The sequence below is a fragment of the Marmota flaviventris genome, chromosome 5 (genome assembly GCF_047511675.1).
Source record: "Marmota flaviventris isolate mMarFla1 chromosome 5, mMarFla1.hap1, whole genome shotgun sequence".
Taxonomy (NCBI): Eukaryota; Metazoa; Chordata; class Mammalia; order Rodentia; family Sciuridae; genus Marmota; species Marmota flaviventris.
Window position 1 is genome coordinate 144,525,704 of NC_092502.1, and position 13,256 is coordinate 144,538,959.

General features: G+C 43.6%; 1 protein-coding gene across 1 annotated transcript in view; it reads right to left on the bottom strand.

Moving 5' to 3' along the window:
- Positions 1 to 3,718: 3,718 nt before the first annotated feature.
- The window catches only part of Slc45a2 (solute carrier family 45 member 2), a 41,159-nt gene continuing 31,621 nt past the window's right edge, over positions 3,719 to 13,256 (bottom strand). The window contains exons 4-7 of the mRNA XM_027936315.3: positions 11,820 to 11,963; positions 11,068 to 11,191; positions 5,467 to 5,678; positions 3,719 to 3,940 (exon numbers count right to left, since the gene is read on the bottom strand). Coding sequence (XP_027792116.2) covers positions 3,719 to 3,940; positions 5,467 to 5,678; positions 11,068 to 11,191; positions 11,820 to 11,963 — 702 coding nt within the window. The remainder of the gene's footprint in view (positions 3,941 to 5,466; positions 5,679 to 11,067; positions 11,192 to 11,819; positions 11,964 to 13,256) is intronic.

The following is a 13,256-nucleotide window of genomic DNA, read 5'->3' on the forward strand; positions in this document are numbered from 1 at the left end:
TTCCCAAGGATTACAGACTTTTTAAAATTGGCTTCTATCCACTAATTCAAACCTTGATGGATTTGAGTTTAATGAATAAAATTTCAAAATTGTGTGTGTGTGTGTGTGTGTGTGTGTGTGTGTGTGTAAGACAGAGAAAGAGAGAAGGAGACAGGGAGAATACCAGCATCTGCTATGGCTCCATTCCTCAGCCCAATAGCCTATCTAATGTTCCAAACATTGAGGTTTGATCTAGTAACTTCACTTGTAATCAAAACCCTGCCCTATGGTTGGGTAGTGCTGGCTACGTTTCATTTCTTTAAGGGTCCAGGTAAAATGACTCTTGGCTACAGGCCATATTCCCAGCTTGCCCATCCATTTGTCTCCAAATCTTTAAAATGCCAGAAAAGTCCTTGAAGAAATAGTCAAGGAATACACGGTACCCTGAAGATTTTTTAACTTAAACTTTCCAGAGGCCAGTAAAATGTAAGGAAGGCAAGAGAGGCGTCTTGATACTGTTTGTAATGCTGACATGTTTGACATGTGTCCTCTGAGCACTTGCCCATAATTGTTCCATGCTATGGGATAGGGAGCAGGTGCTTTCTCTAATCACGTTTCTAAGTCAGTAATGACCTCCTTTCTCCAGGATGGATGATAGATATGTGGGGAGGAAGATTGGAATAGTTGAGGGTGGTTTTATATGTGCCCCCTAAAAAGAATTAGGTGACTTCATTTGAGAGTGACTGTGTTCATTGAATGTGGGAATGGGGCGCCTGATGAAGGGGTAGAAGATGAGCAGCACACATTTAGAGAAAACTGAGCAAGGCTTGGAGGCTGATAAGTGAGATGTGGTAATACAGCCACCTAGTATGGAAAGCACCAGGGATCTGGAGAGAATGGGATGAGTGCAGAACCTGGGGCACCTAACTTCAGATAAGGAAGCTGCAAGTCCTACAGGTGAGGGGGCTGAGCTGTAGGCAGGAAGGAGCAGTTGTTTCACTGCAAGCCCCCTGCCCTCCACTTCTTGTCAACTGCACGAGTGTGCGCACGGACAGACACACATCTAAAATGGCCAGAGTCATATGGAGCAGGGGGTGCTCCAGACATTTTGCTCCAACGACAAGTATGATAGCTGAGAAACAGCAGAGGGCAGGCTCTTTAAACAAAAAGGAGGCAATCAGGAGAACTGCAGCAGCAGGGTGGAAGTCCTAGCAGTAGCAGGAAGAAGAGAGTAAGTTTGTTTTATCAGGGATTCATGTGCATTTTGAGATTATTGGAAAAATTGGGAAGGGACAGGGCACTGCCACACAGAATGACGAAGGGCTCACTCTTAGGCTGGTCGTCTCTGGTACTGCACTTCGATCTAAGCAACCAGGGTCTGTGTTTCATCATTAGAGAACCCTATTCTGCCCCTAACCCTCCAGTCATGCCCCTCTGAAGGGCAAGGAGTGCCCCCACTTCTAGGTTATTTTCCAGCACCTAAGACCCCGTGACTCCCCATCCAGATGTCTCTGAGTCTATTTACAAGGCGTTGGTGGACCTTTGCTGAGTTCATCCTCCAGAGACAGAGCACACTGCTGAGTTTATGCACCCTTAGGAGGGAGGGGAGGCTGAGGGGTGGCTGTTTGTATGGGTGATGGAGGGTGGGGGAGTGAGGATGGCTAGGGATGTGCTAACGCCAGGTGCACACAAGAACTCTTACATGCTGTGCAAAGTGGAAGGAGGAGGAAGCAAGGAGGGAGAAGAGGAGGGAGAACTAATGGGCTGTGGACCTTGGGCTTCAATTTATCTTTTTGTTCTGGCTCTTGCCAGTGTTAGGAGTAGGTCCATACCACTCACACCCCCTACATTTGTGTGAAAGAGGAACCAGTGCCTACCAAAACCAACCAGAGCATGCTCCCTCTCTTTGGATTGCTGCCTCCAATGAGTCAACAGTCCACAGTCTTGGACATGCTATTGAAGCCATCCATTCTACTATGCATGAGACAGGCAAAAGCAGCACCCAAATCCCAATGTCCCAGTTCTTAAAGACTCATTTCCTTTCTATAAATTTCTTTTCAGCCCAAAAGGAATTCAATTGAAATTCACCTGGAGCAATGATTGTCTCAGGGAGAAGTGGGAGAGGAAGCATGTAATCTTTGTAACTTCTTAGGGTGGGTTGAAAATTCTCTATTCTGTACTGGTCAGGCACATTGGGAGTTGTGTAGGTAGGCAGTTAAGAAAGACAGGAGCACGCATAGGGATGGGGGGATAGGATGATGTGCCCTTAGCTGCATTGATTAGAGCTAGATGCCATTCATTGAACCCTGAACAGTACCAGCCACCAGGCTGCATGCCTATTTTATGGAAACGGACTGTACTGCCACTCATGAGTTGTGTGGCTTCAGGTGATTTACAAAATACCTTTTTTGCCTGAGTGTTCTTTTTTTTTTTTTGGTTCCAGGAATTTAATCCAGGGATGCTTAACCACTTTTACCACTAAGCCATATCCCCAGCCCTTTTTATTTATTTTAGGGTCTCACTAAATTGCTTAGGGCCTTGCTCAGTTGTTGAGAATATCTTTGAACTTGTGATCCCCCTGCCTCAACCTCATAAGCTCCTGGGATTACAGGCATGTGCCACCACAAATGACTCAGTTTTCAGTCTGAGTTTCTTTATCTACAAAATGAAGATCAGTAATGATACCCAGTCTCAGGGTTACTGGGTTAATAGGGTAAAATAGGATAATGATAAGTACCCTGTATGTGGTATTGTATACATGATTAATCATCACAATCTCTGAGACAGGAATTATTATCCCAAATGTATAGATGAGCAAGTGTATTTTAGGCAAGTTAAATAGTTTGCCAAGGAGTAGCAAAATCAAGATTCAAAAACAACCATATCCCATAGTTCGTAGTGTTCCTATTAAACAATGCTGTCTCTCCAGGCTACTCAAACTTCACCACACGGGAGGCAATTGAAGGGGTATGGCTAGAGAAAAACTGCTTAGCTTGGGGGAGAGAAGATCATAGAAGAACCTGCTGAGAGCCATGGCCGAGTTTCATATCCACTCCACAGGATGAAACAAGGGCACAGACCAAAGAAAAATGTTTTTACTGTGTAATTCAATGAACTGTTTAAAAGTGAAAAATCTTCCAGAATGAGATGTTCAGGCAGAGTTGTTAGGGATGTCATAAATCAATGGGAATTAATTATGAGCAAATTAAATATGAATAACTCAATACCATGAAAGAAATCACCAGCGATATTTTGAGTATTTTTGGTTTGATGAAATATCCCCAACCGTACATAGACCACTGTTTTAAAAAATTGTATTCTAGAATGAATCTACTCATCGTAGGTAGATCTATGAGCAAGTATGTCTTCCTGGGTTTCATCCCAGCCTAACATGCCAGGTGGAAAACAGACCCTGCCCCACCACCCCTTGCACTGACATGCAGTGAGGAAGGTGAGCATGGCAGGTGCTCCCAACCACACTTATCCTTGCCATCAGTGCACAGAGGTATAACCCAGACGAAAGATGCCTGAAACACAGGGATGGTTGTGCAGGGGATTTGTGAAACACGAGGAGTGGGCAGATGACTCCAGCAGAAATCACAACACAGAGAATCCAATGGCAGACCCCAAACATGCAGAGCCACAAAAAAAAAAAAGACTTCCTTCCATGTGCTGCACTTGTCTGAGGTTAGGGTCGATGTCTCTTTATTGACTTAATCCACCATGTGTCTTTATTGACTTAATCCACATATCTAACAAAGAGAGCCACAAAGCAACAGCCAATCAGTGCTACTGCAGAGGCCGTAATCACCACCACGATGACACTCCCAGCAGTGTTGACCAGAAATCCAAGGCCACCTCCGACCAGGATCTGAGCCAGCTGCACCATACAGGTGAGGGCCGCACAGTCCACGCCCTTCCCCCGCCCTTTGCTGTCTGGGCCTGCTCCAGGGGCCTGCATCTGCAAGGAGAAGCACAGGAACGGTGTTTGATCTTCAAGGAGCTGTCACTGTGCTGAGGTCTGCAAATTTTCTCCATAAGGAACCATATGCCTCTGTGAGTCATAAGGTCCTGGCCATAAATACCCAGTTTTGGTATTACAGTGCAAAAGCAGCTACCTCCGTAAACAAACTACATCCTAACATAACTTTATAGACATTAGTTTTCAGTGTGAGTTTCTTTATCTGCACTCAGTTTTCACTTTCATGTCATTTTCACATGTCATAAAACACTAGCCTTCTTTGGGATTTTTCTTGAACCATTTAAAAATCTGAAAGGAATTCTTAGCTTAGAGACTGTACAAAAACAGGTAGCAGGCCACCTTTAGGCCATCAGGTGCTAATTTGCTAACCCCTGATTTCAGGCCACAAGGAAGCTCCACCCTCCTATTTGATGCTATCCTCCTTACCTGTCACAAAGGTTATAATTCCACTGTTAACACATAAGAGGGATGAGTGCCTAATATAGGCAAAATCATCTCTTCCTCAGAAGTCATACAATGTAGTGGGGACTCCATAAATAAAGACTAACTCCCAGTCTTTTTCTCCCCTCATGTTAAAAATGCAAACATTTTCAGAATGATGTCTAATCATTCACATACTTAGGGGAAGCAACATCAAAATCAACTCAACCCTTCAGTATATAGCTATTTGTTTAACATAATTGTTGGATTTGTGTTTGGTCTGAATTGATAAATGTTGCCATTTATGGATGCGTGTTCAGTGTTTTTGCAATTTCATGCTGAGATGGATTGGATTCAGTTATCTCCTTAGCTTTTACATCACTGCTCCAGTTAAGGAAGTTTAAGCCTATTTGCATGGAAGAAAAGTTGCACATTTGATACAAAGAGATGGTGGTAATTTTAGAGCAGAAACACCCAACTCAATGTCCTTATAAGGACTGCCCAGGTCTTGCTCTGTATTCTGAGTTCTGAACCCTAGATGGAGCTGGCACCTCTCTCAGGGTATCACTCATGGCTCCAACCTTCTTCCATGCACACTTCCTAAAGTCTGGACTCCCAAAGACAAGCCTTGGAATTTCCTACTCACAATTCCCAAGTCCCAGAAATGCCACCCTGTATTTCTGTAGTGCTTGGGGGCAGAGAGACCCTCACTGTGGTCACCAGAAATGCTACAGGCATCCTGGGAAGACCTGAAGGGTGGCTGTAGAAGATCTGGGGTCCTCCTTTCTTGGCTCTTTGTGATTGTGGACTGGTTTCTTGGCATCACTAAGCCCCCGTTTCCTAACTAGAGAAATGAAAGTGATGGTCCTCATTCCACAGCTTACCAGCTGCACCAGGGTAAGGGTTCAGGGTAAGGCGGAAGGGGCCCTGTGTGGTTGTGACTGATCAGGCATGTTAAGTGCTGCTGTTTCAAGAACCCGTGTTTTTCAATTCTGCTTTGCACTTTCCTACTAAATCCCCCACCCAGCCCCAGTCTTCATGGGAGTCCCAGTGTTCCCTAGGGCAGAGTGTCAATCAGGACATACCTCCTTCTCCTCCTCTCGGTGGTACTCAGCGATGAGGTTAAACGGTACCGTGTACAGGGTGCTGGACATTACCCCAAACAAGGCACAGAGGACCAGCGTAGAATAGACATTGGGAAAGAGTCCTATGAAGCCTGTCCCCAGGCCAAAGAGCAGATAGCCCATGAAATAAAGACCCTTTAATCCAATGTAGGATACCAACACTTTCTGAAAGTCTGTGGGGGAGAAGAAAGGGAGAGATTAGAGCTGGCAGTGCCTCACAACATTTAATATTTTCAGACAATCTTTTCTTTTGAAGATTCACTGTTTCAGGAGCCTTCTTTTGATACTGAGTCAGGAACAAAAAACCTCTTTATCTGTGGGTTGAAAACAGCTGGCTTTTGGAATCAATTTTAAACCCTTTGCAGCATGAAATTGCCTTGCTTGGCTGGTTTTATTTTCCATAAAGGAGGACAAGGCTCTGTTTAGCAGACAGCTAAATAGCAAAAGGATGCAAAAGAAGGGGGGGAAGCCCACCTTGGCTACGGGACCCTCGGACTGCAAGGCATGAAAGAAAAGTGGGGGTTGTTCTGGTTAGAGAGGTCTGGCCCAATAGGATCCAAATGACAATAAATGCTTATCCTGCCCCACCAACTAAAGTCAGGTTGGGGGAAATAAAAGCAAACTGATTTTGCAGAATGATCTAAGTCATTCACAGCAAAATGCAGTCCAAAGTGTGTCCATTCTCTGCAAACACTTTGTGTGGCTTGCCAACCCTTCCAGGCTGATCAGGGGCTCACAGGTCCCCATATCTGGCTCCCTTTCTGTAGATCAGTGTGTTAACTTCTCATTACCTCAGCTTTCTCACCTGAAAAATGGGAATAAAACTCTTTTGTGGAGTTGTCGTCCAGATCAAATCAAATGAAAAGGCTGAAAACACACCTAGCCCAACCTGAACCCATAAAAGATGTCAACTGACATGGCTATTGCTATTTCCACAAACACAGGCTGCACTGAGGAGACCTGACTCAACATGGTTCCCCTCCCAACAGGGAAACTTGGCTTGTTCATTCAAGTATAAGGGTAGAGCTAATTTTAAAAATTCAGTCTGGAGTGATGCACATGCCTGGAGACCCTGCTACTTGGGAGGATGAGATGGGAGGATGGTGTGAGCCCAGGAGTTGGAGACCAGCCTGGACAACATGGTGAGATCCTGTCTCAAAATATGAACAAGAGCAAAAAGGTTATTAAAAAGTTGAAATTCTCCTTTAAAATATTTTATACCATTTTTCAGAATAGTAGGAAAAAACCTTAAAAATTATCTTCCTTCTTTAATTGGTTGTCTTTAGTTTTTTTTTTTTTTAATAATTCATTTTTAACAGTTTTATTGGTTTATAGTTTAGAGTTATAATGTTAGTCAGATGATCGACTGCTACATATCCATACATTCACTCAGCATAACTGGGCCAATTTCATTCCCCAGAGCCTCCTCTTAATCAGTTGTTTGTAATCTATATATTTCTTCCTTCTTCCTTCCCTCCTTCCTTCCCTCCTTTCATTCATTCATTCATTCTTTCATTCGTTCATTCTTTCTTTCATTTAAATGGTTATACATGGCTGCAGAATGCTTTTCGAATCATTGTATACAAATGGAACACAATTTTTGACTTCTCTGGTTGTACCCAAAGTAGGGTCACATCATTTGTGCATTCATACATGTACCTAGGGTAATGATGTTTGTCTCATTCTACTTATCAGAGAAAACATTCGACTTTTGGTTTTTTTGGAATTGGCTTACTTCGTTTAGCATGATATCCTCTAATTCCACCCATTTACCTGCAAATGCCATAATTTTATTCTTTCTAATTGCTGAGTAATATTCCATTATGTATATATACCACAATTTCTTTATCCATTCATCTATTGAAGGGCATCTGTTAAACCTATTGAAGGTTGGTTTAACAGTTTGGCTAATATGAATTGTGCTGCTATGAATATTGTTGTGGCTGCATCACTGTAGCATGCTGTTTTTAAGTCCTTTGGGTATAGAACAAGGAATGGGTTGGCTGGGTCAAATGATAGTTCCATCCCAAAGTTTCTAATGAATCTCCATTCTGCTTTCCAGATTGGTTGCACCAACTTGCAGTCCCACGTAATCTGTGTATTTCTTATCTCTCCTCTATCTCATTCTACCAGAACACATGACCCGGAGTACGAATTGTAGATATTTGAAATGTGCCTATTCAATAATAAAACTTTCCATTTCTATCCAAATAATTATAATTCATACCTCACAGTCAAGAAACATAATTTGTATTATATTTGAATCAATAATAAAGCTGAACATTGTCTCATGCTTTGGATGGTGGACCCAGTCTGGAAGTGACAGGGAGGCACCATGGCTTCCTCTGTTACACTCATCCTATATCAGAGGGCTCTCATTAAAGTTGAGAATGGAGGTGGTGTGAACCTAGGTCAGTTTTATAACAAGACTTGATAAGGCTGTTTGCCACATAGGAACTGAGTGCCCCTTGTCCTTGAGTGATGAGAATGTGAAGATGTGACAAGCCAGCCCTGGGCTGTGTGTGTGAACTGTGGGCACTGAGCACACAAAGTGGACTGAACCGACCTTGCCCCTCTGTTTGGGCGGGCCTCACCCTGGTCTTTTCGCTTGCTCTGCCGTGACCTCCACACAGCTCATGAGATGGGCATGGCCTCCCTAGATGACAGTCAATCTGTTGACAGCTGACTTCACGAAAAAGCTAGACTCAACCCTGTGAAACCTGACCCCTGCCTCATTTGAATGTGCTTCTTCCCAACAAAAGGGTTCAGCTTGTCTCTTTCCATGGACCCCTCAGGTTGGAGGAGCTGTCACAGGACTCAAAGAAAAAGGTATTTCTGTGTCTCTGTGTGGTCATTTCATGCAGCCCAGTTCACCTGGAGTGACCCTGAGTTTTAGTCGTGAGATGCAACAACTGTTTGCTTGATGATTGCATTTGTGTCAAAAATATAATCTAACTGTCTAGTATCTCATCAATACTCAATTCTTTTCCATGTGTGTAGACCAGTCAAGGAGAAGGCAAAGAAGGATAAGGAGATATTTGGAAACATAAGTAACTTTTAAGTACAAAAACTGAAAGTCTGACAAACAGTGCTTTACTCATGAAGAGAAATCACTATATTGCAGGACCAAACTTCTTGTCCCCGCCTCTACTGGGTGTGATACCTAGGGTAGCCATATCATCACATAGTGTTCTTTAAGGTTAGAGCAGTAGGGTTGATTAAAGCACAGCTATGAACGTAGTGGATGATTTAAAAAGATGGCTAGGCCTCGGTACTCAGTACTGCTATTTTAATTGGTGCAAGTATGCTTGCTATACAAAAGGAGTGTGAGAAAAATATTACCATATTCTTATCACCATAGCCCACCCACCCCCACGTCGAAATTGCCCTCAGAGCTCCGTCTAGATTGAGAGTGTGGCTCAGAGTCTGATGTTATATGATGTTCAAATCAGAGGGTAATTCAGTGTGCTCTGACAGTGAAGGAAATGGCTGATTCTGCCCAGGGGGTTTGAGGTGCAGGAGGAAAACCTTGAATGACTCCATAGAGGAAGTGATATTTAAAGCAGGAATAAACATATAATTAGTAGAAGTATAAGTTCAGGTAAAAGAAATTAGAAGCACTGACAAACACACAGAGACAACAAAGTCCCTGGGGTGTGTCATTGAGAGTAATCAATTCATGTAGAAGCTGGAGGGGTCAGAGGGTGAGCTGGGCCCATCTGAAAATTTTGAATGCCAAGTTGAGGGACTTGGACTTTGCTGGGGTCATGGGAGAGTCCCTGAGCTGGGCCAGCTGGTATTTTATAAATAAAATTTTGGCTCAAATTTACAGTGGTAGGGATATCATAAATTCATACATTAATGAACTTTGGAATACTATTCAAATGATAGTTTTCTTCATACATAAGGCTTTTAATTAGAAAGGGCCCAGAGGGGCTGGGGTTGTGGCTCAGTGGTAGAGCTAGAGCGCTTGCCTAGCACATGTGAGGCACAGGGTTCAGTCCTCATCACCACATAAAGATAAATACATAAAACAAAGGCATAAAAATAGTTTTTAAAAAGAAAGGGCCTAAAAATAACATGCTTTTAAATTTTTCAAATGCCATGAAATCATACAGGAAGTCAAACCAGACTGATGGAATTGTACCTAGTGGGAATTCCTTGAGGGGATAAAATGAAAGTCGACACCAAATTAGAACACTAATTACACATAAAAAATTGTGTTCCTCTTACAAGAATGTGGGGGGGGGGGGCTAGGAAGTCACCCCTCACCCATGAAATCACAAAGGAATTCAGATGAATAATTTATTAGACCCTTTTGGCCTATCACCATCTGATTACATTTTAAGTATTTGAAAGCTTCCACCTGGAATTTCCCTGAGTTCCCACACTCACAGGGAAACAAAAGTGTTTGCTAAAGAAATGTAAGCTGCAAGCCACCACTATTTGACTACCTTAAATTTTAAGACAATGAATTTTATGGCTGTTTGATTATTCGTCTTACAAACTCCTTAATTGTTATATTAGGCTCCCTCTTCCTCATTACACCAAATTTTTAAGTGATCTTGAATCTGGTTCGCCACTGTGTTATGGTAAACTGAAGGACAGGGAGTGGGTTCAACATTTTCCCCTATAAGACGCAGGATTCAATGACTGAGTGTGTGCCCCTGAGAATGGTAACAGGGGCTCCCCTCATCTCTTTCTCTTTCCCTAACCTGGGCCACACCTCTGCTGTCCCCTGAGCCTGTCCCAAATCTGGATCTCTGATTGGAGGTCAGCTTTCCCCTTCCCTACCCTGGAGGAGCAGAGAGGAGTGAGAAGAGCTCTTTGCTATTAGGAGTCAAATTTCCACTCCAGATATTGCAGGCAAGACTTTTCACTTAATTCAGTGTCTACAGAGCTGGAGATTGCCATCTACGTGACCAAAGACAAAGTGAGTCTGTGTCGTACCCTGGAGTTACAGCACATTAGTCTGGTCTTATTTAAAATCAGTGGCAGAAATCCCTTTGTTCTGTCTTCCAAACTTGGTCCAGAAGCTCAAGATCCAATGGAAAGCTGGAATCTGAGGGGGAAGATCAATTGTTCTCAAAGTTGGGGCAGTGCTCCCGTAGCGTAGCACCCTGTACTTCAGAGAGCTGAGGTTATTTTCTAGGTTGCTCATCACCTATCATATTAATCATCCCTTCTATTTTGTGCATTCTGCAAATCTGACAAGTATTTTATAAAACTCCACTGGTAGAACGTGGACCTCTTGGGAGTCCATGTCTCTCCCATCCAGCATGTCTTCATCTTGTTTGAAACTCCCCTTTATTTTCCAGAAAATCTTGATCAAGAATCCACTGATTCTAAGTACTTAGTAACCACTAAGGGAAACGACACCTGGAATTCCCTATGAACATGGATACTTCATATGCTCCTTGCTAAGGGAACAGTATTTCCTGACCTCCATATATTTGTCAAAAATCTGAAATTTTAAAGAAAATAATAGATACAGAAGTACAAAATCTGAATTTGGCTAAGCCAGAGCCCCTTAGAAGACACCCCCAGGAGAGGGAGACTTACAAGAATACAGTGAAGAAAACACGGAGTTAATGCACAAGCCCCAGCAGCCAACCTCGACCCCTCTTTGGTAGATGAGAAACTCTGTGGAGTTGTGCGTGCTGTAGGGATCCCCGCCATACACAATCTGAAAGAGAAGTGTGGGGCTGTTGAGCTACAAATGCAGTGAGATAGGGTTCTCTTCTCATGCATTCTGCTTTTCTACCCCTGCCCAAATGACATGACCCAGTCCAGGGGGTCCTTCCTAGGACACAGAGTGCATTCTATCTCAACCAAGTCAGATCCCATCACACCTTCCTTTAAGGACCTTCAGGAAGTCTAACTCTTATGCATCCAGTCTAAACAACAATCCCCTGCATCTTAACACCCTTGCACATCTGGCCCCAACCTGACTTAGGCAACCCTGACACCCACCCTTGCCATTGGCTATTCCTGCTCCGAGGGCTTCCTTTCCCTCCTCTGTCTCTGGAACTCCTACTCCTCTTCCAAGGCCCAGATCATATTGTGCCTTCTTTATGAAATCAGCCATGATCTCTCCAGCTGACACATTGGTTTTCCCTGGTATTGGATCAAATGCTAGCAGGTCTCATGGTGTCTTCTAGTGTCAGTAGCTGCTGCTTCCTTGTCTGAAAGCCACCTCCTGGAAGGTACTCTTTCCTGTACTCTTACTCTTGGCTAATGCAGAAGAAGCTCAACAACTGCTGACTGAAGAGTTGATGTGGGTCAATGAGTGTGTGCATGGACATGTTCATTACCTGGCCCATGAAATCTGTGAAGAAGAGCATGTTGGACAGGAAGGCAGTCCATCCAATGAGGTGGCTGATGCAGAGGAAACGGTAGTGGGGTGGCATGCTCGCCAGTGCCCTCAGGAGTGACTTCATGGTCATCGCCCTCCGAGTCTGGAACGACACAATGAAGCAGAGGTGTGACCTTCAGTGAGAAACCCAGCCAGCTGCAGAAGCCAGAGCACATACCTTGTCACATGTCTCTCACTTGGCCATCACACAGGGTCACTTTTTCTGGGAATAGCACCTACATTTCCTTGGAATAGACACATAGAAGTTGTTCTATTAAGTATGAGTGACTACTTAGCATTTTTCTGGCCCCAAATAAGGCTTTTATGCCCTAAGAGAGTGGGAATGGTACCAGCTAGGGGCCAAGGCATAAGAGGTATCTAGAATCCTATCTTTGAATCATGCTGGCTGTAAGAGCACAAAGTTAACAGATCTAACCAGCCCTTAGATGATGGGAATTCTTAGATTTCTTGACTCTGAGAGCATTGTAGGACACACCTAAGATGGCCTTCAGTCTGTCTGTCCTCTGATGTTACCCTATGATTATGATGTTGCTTGCCGAAGGGATTTTGTAGATGTAATTAAGCTTACTAATCAATTGACTTCCAGTTGACCAAAAGAGAGATTACCTGGGTGTCCCTGGTTGAATCATATGAACCCTTGGATAGCAGAGTTTTCTCCGGCTGATAGCAGAAGGGGAAATCAGAACGATTTGAAGCACAAGAATCACTGGCTTTGAAGACAGAAGGTGCCACATGCTAAGGACCTGTGAGTGGCCTTGAGGGGTTCAGAGCAACTTATGGCCAATAATTGGGAGGAAAATATGGACCTCCGTCCTATAACACACAGAGCCGGATTCTGGTTGGGCATGGTGGTGCACACCTATAATCCCAGAAACTTGGGTTGTTGAGGAGGAAGTTCACAAGTTCGAGGCCAGCCTTGACAACTTAAGGAGAACCTGCCCCAAAATAAAAAATAGAAAGGACTAGGGGTCTAGCTCAGGTAAAGCACCCTGGGTTTAATTCCTCATACAGACAAGACAAAACAAAACAAAAAACAACACTGGACTCTACCAACAGCCCGAAGCCTGAATGAACTCTAAGATCAAATGAGGTCAAAGCTCTGCTGACAGCTTGATTTCAGTCTTCTGAGACCCTGAGCACAGGGCCCAGAAGAGCTCACCCAGACTCTGACCAACCGAGCTGTGAGATGATTAATAGATGTTGTTTTAGGTGGCTAGTTTGTAGTGATTTTTAAATGCAACAATAGAAAACTAATCCAGTCAGCTCCCTGATCTTGGCCAGCTGCCTTATCTTGGATCATTTCTCTGGATGCTGCCAGTAGTGGACACATGTAAATGAACATTATGTTGAGTTGAAATGGGAACAATGTAGAAAA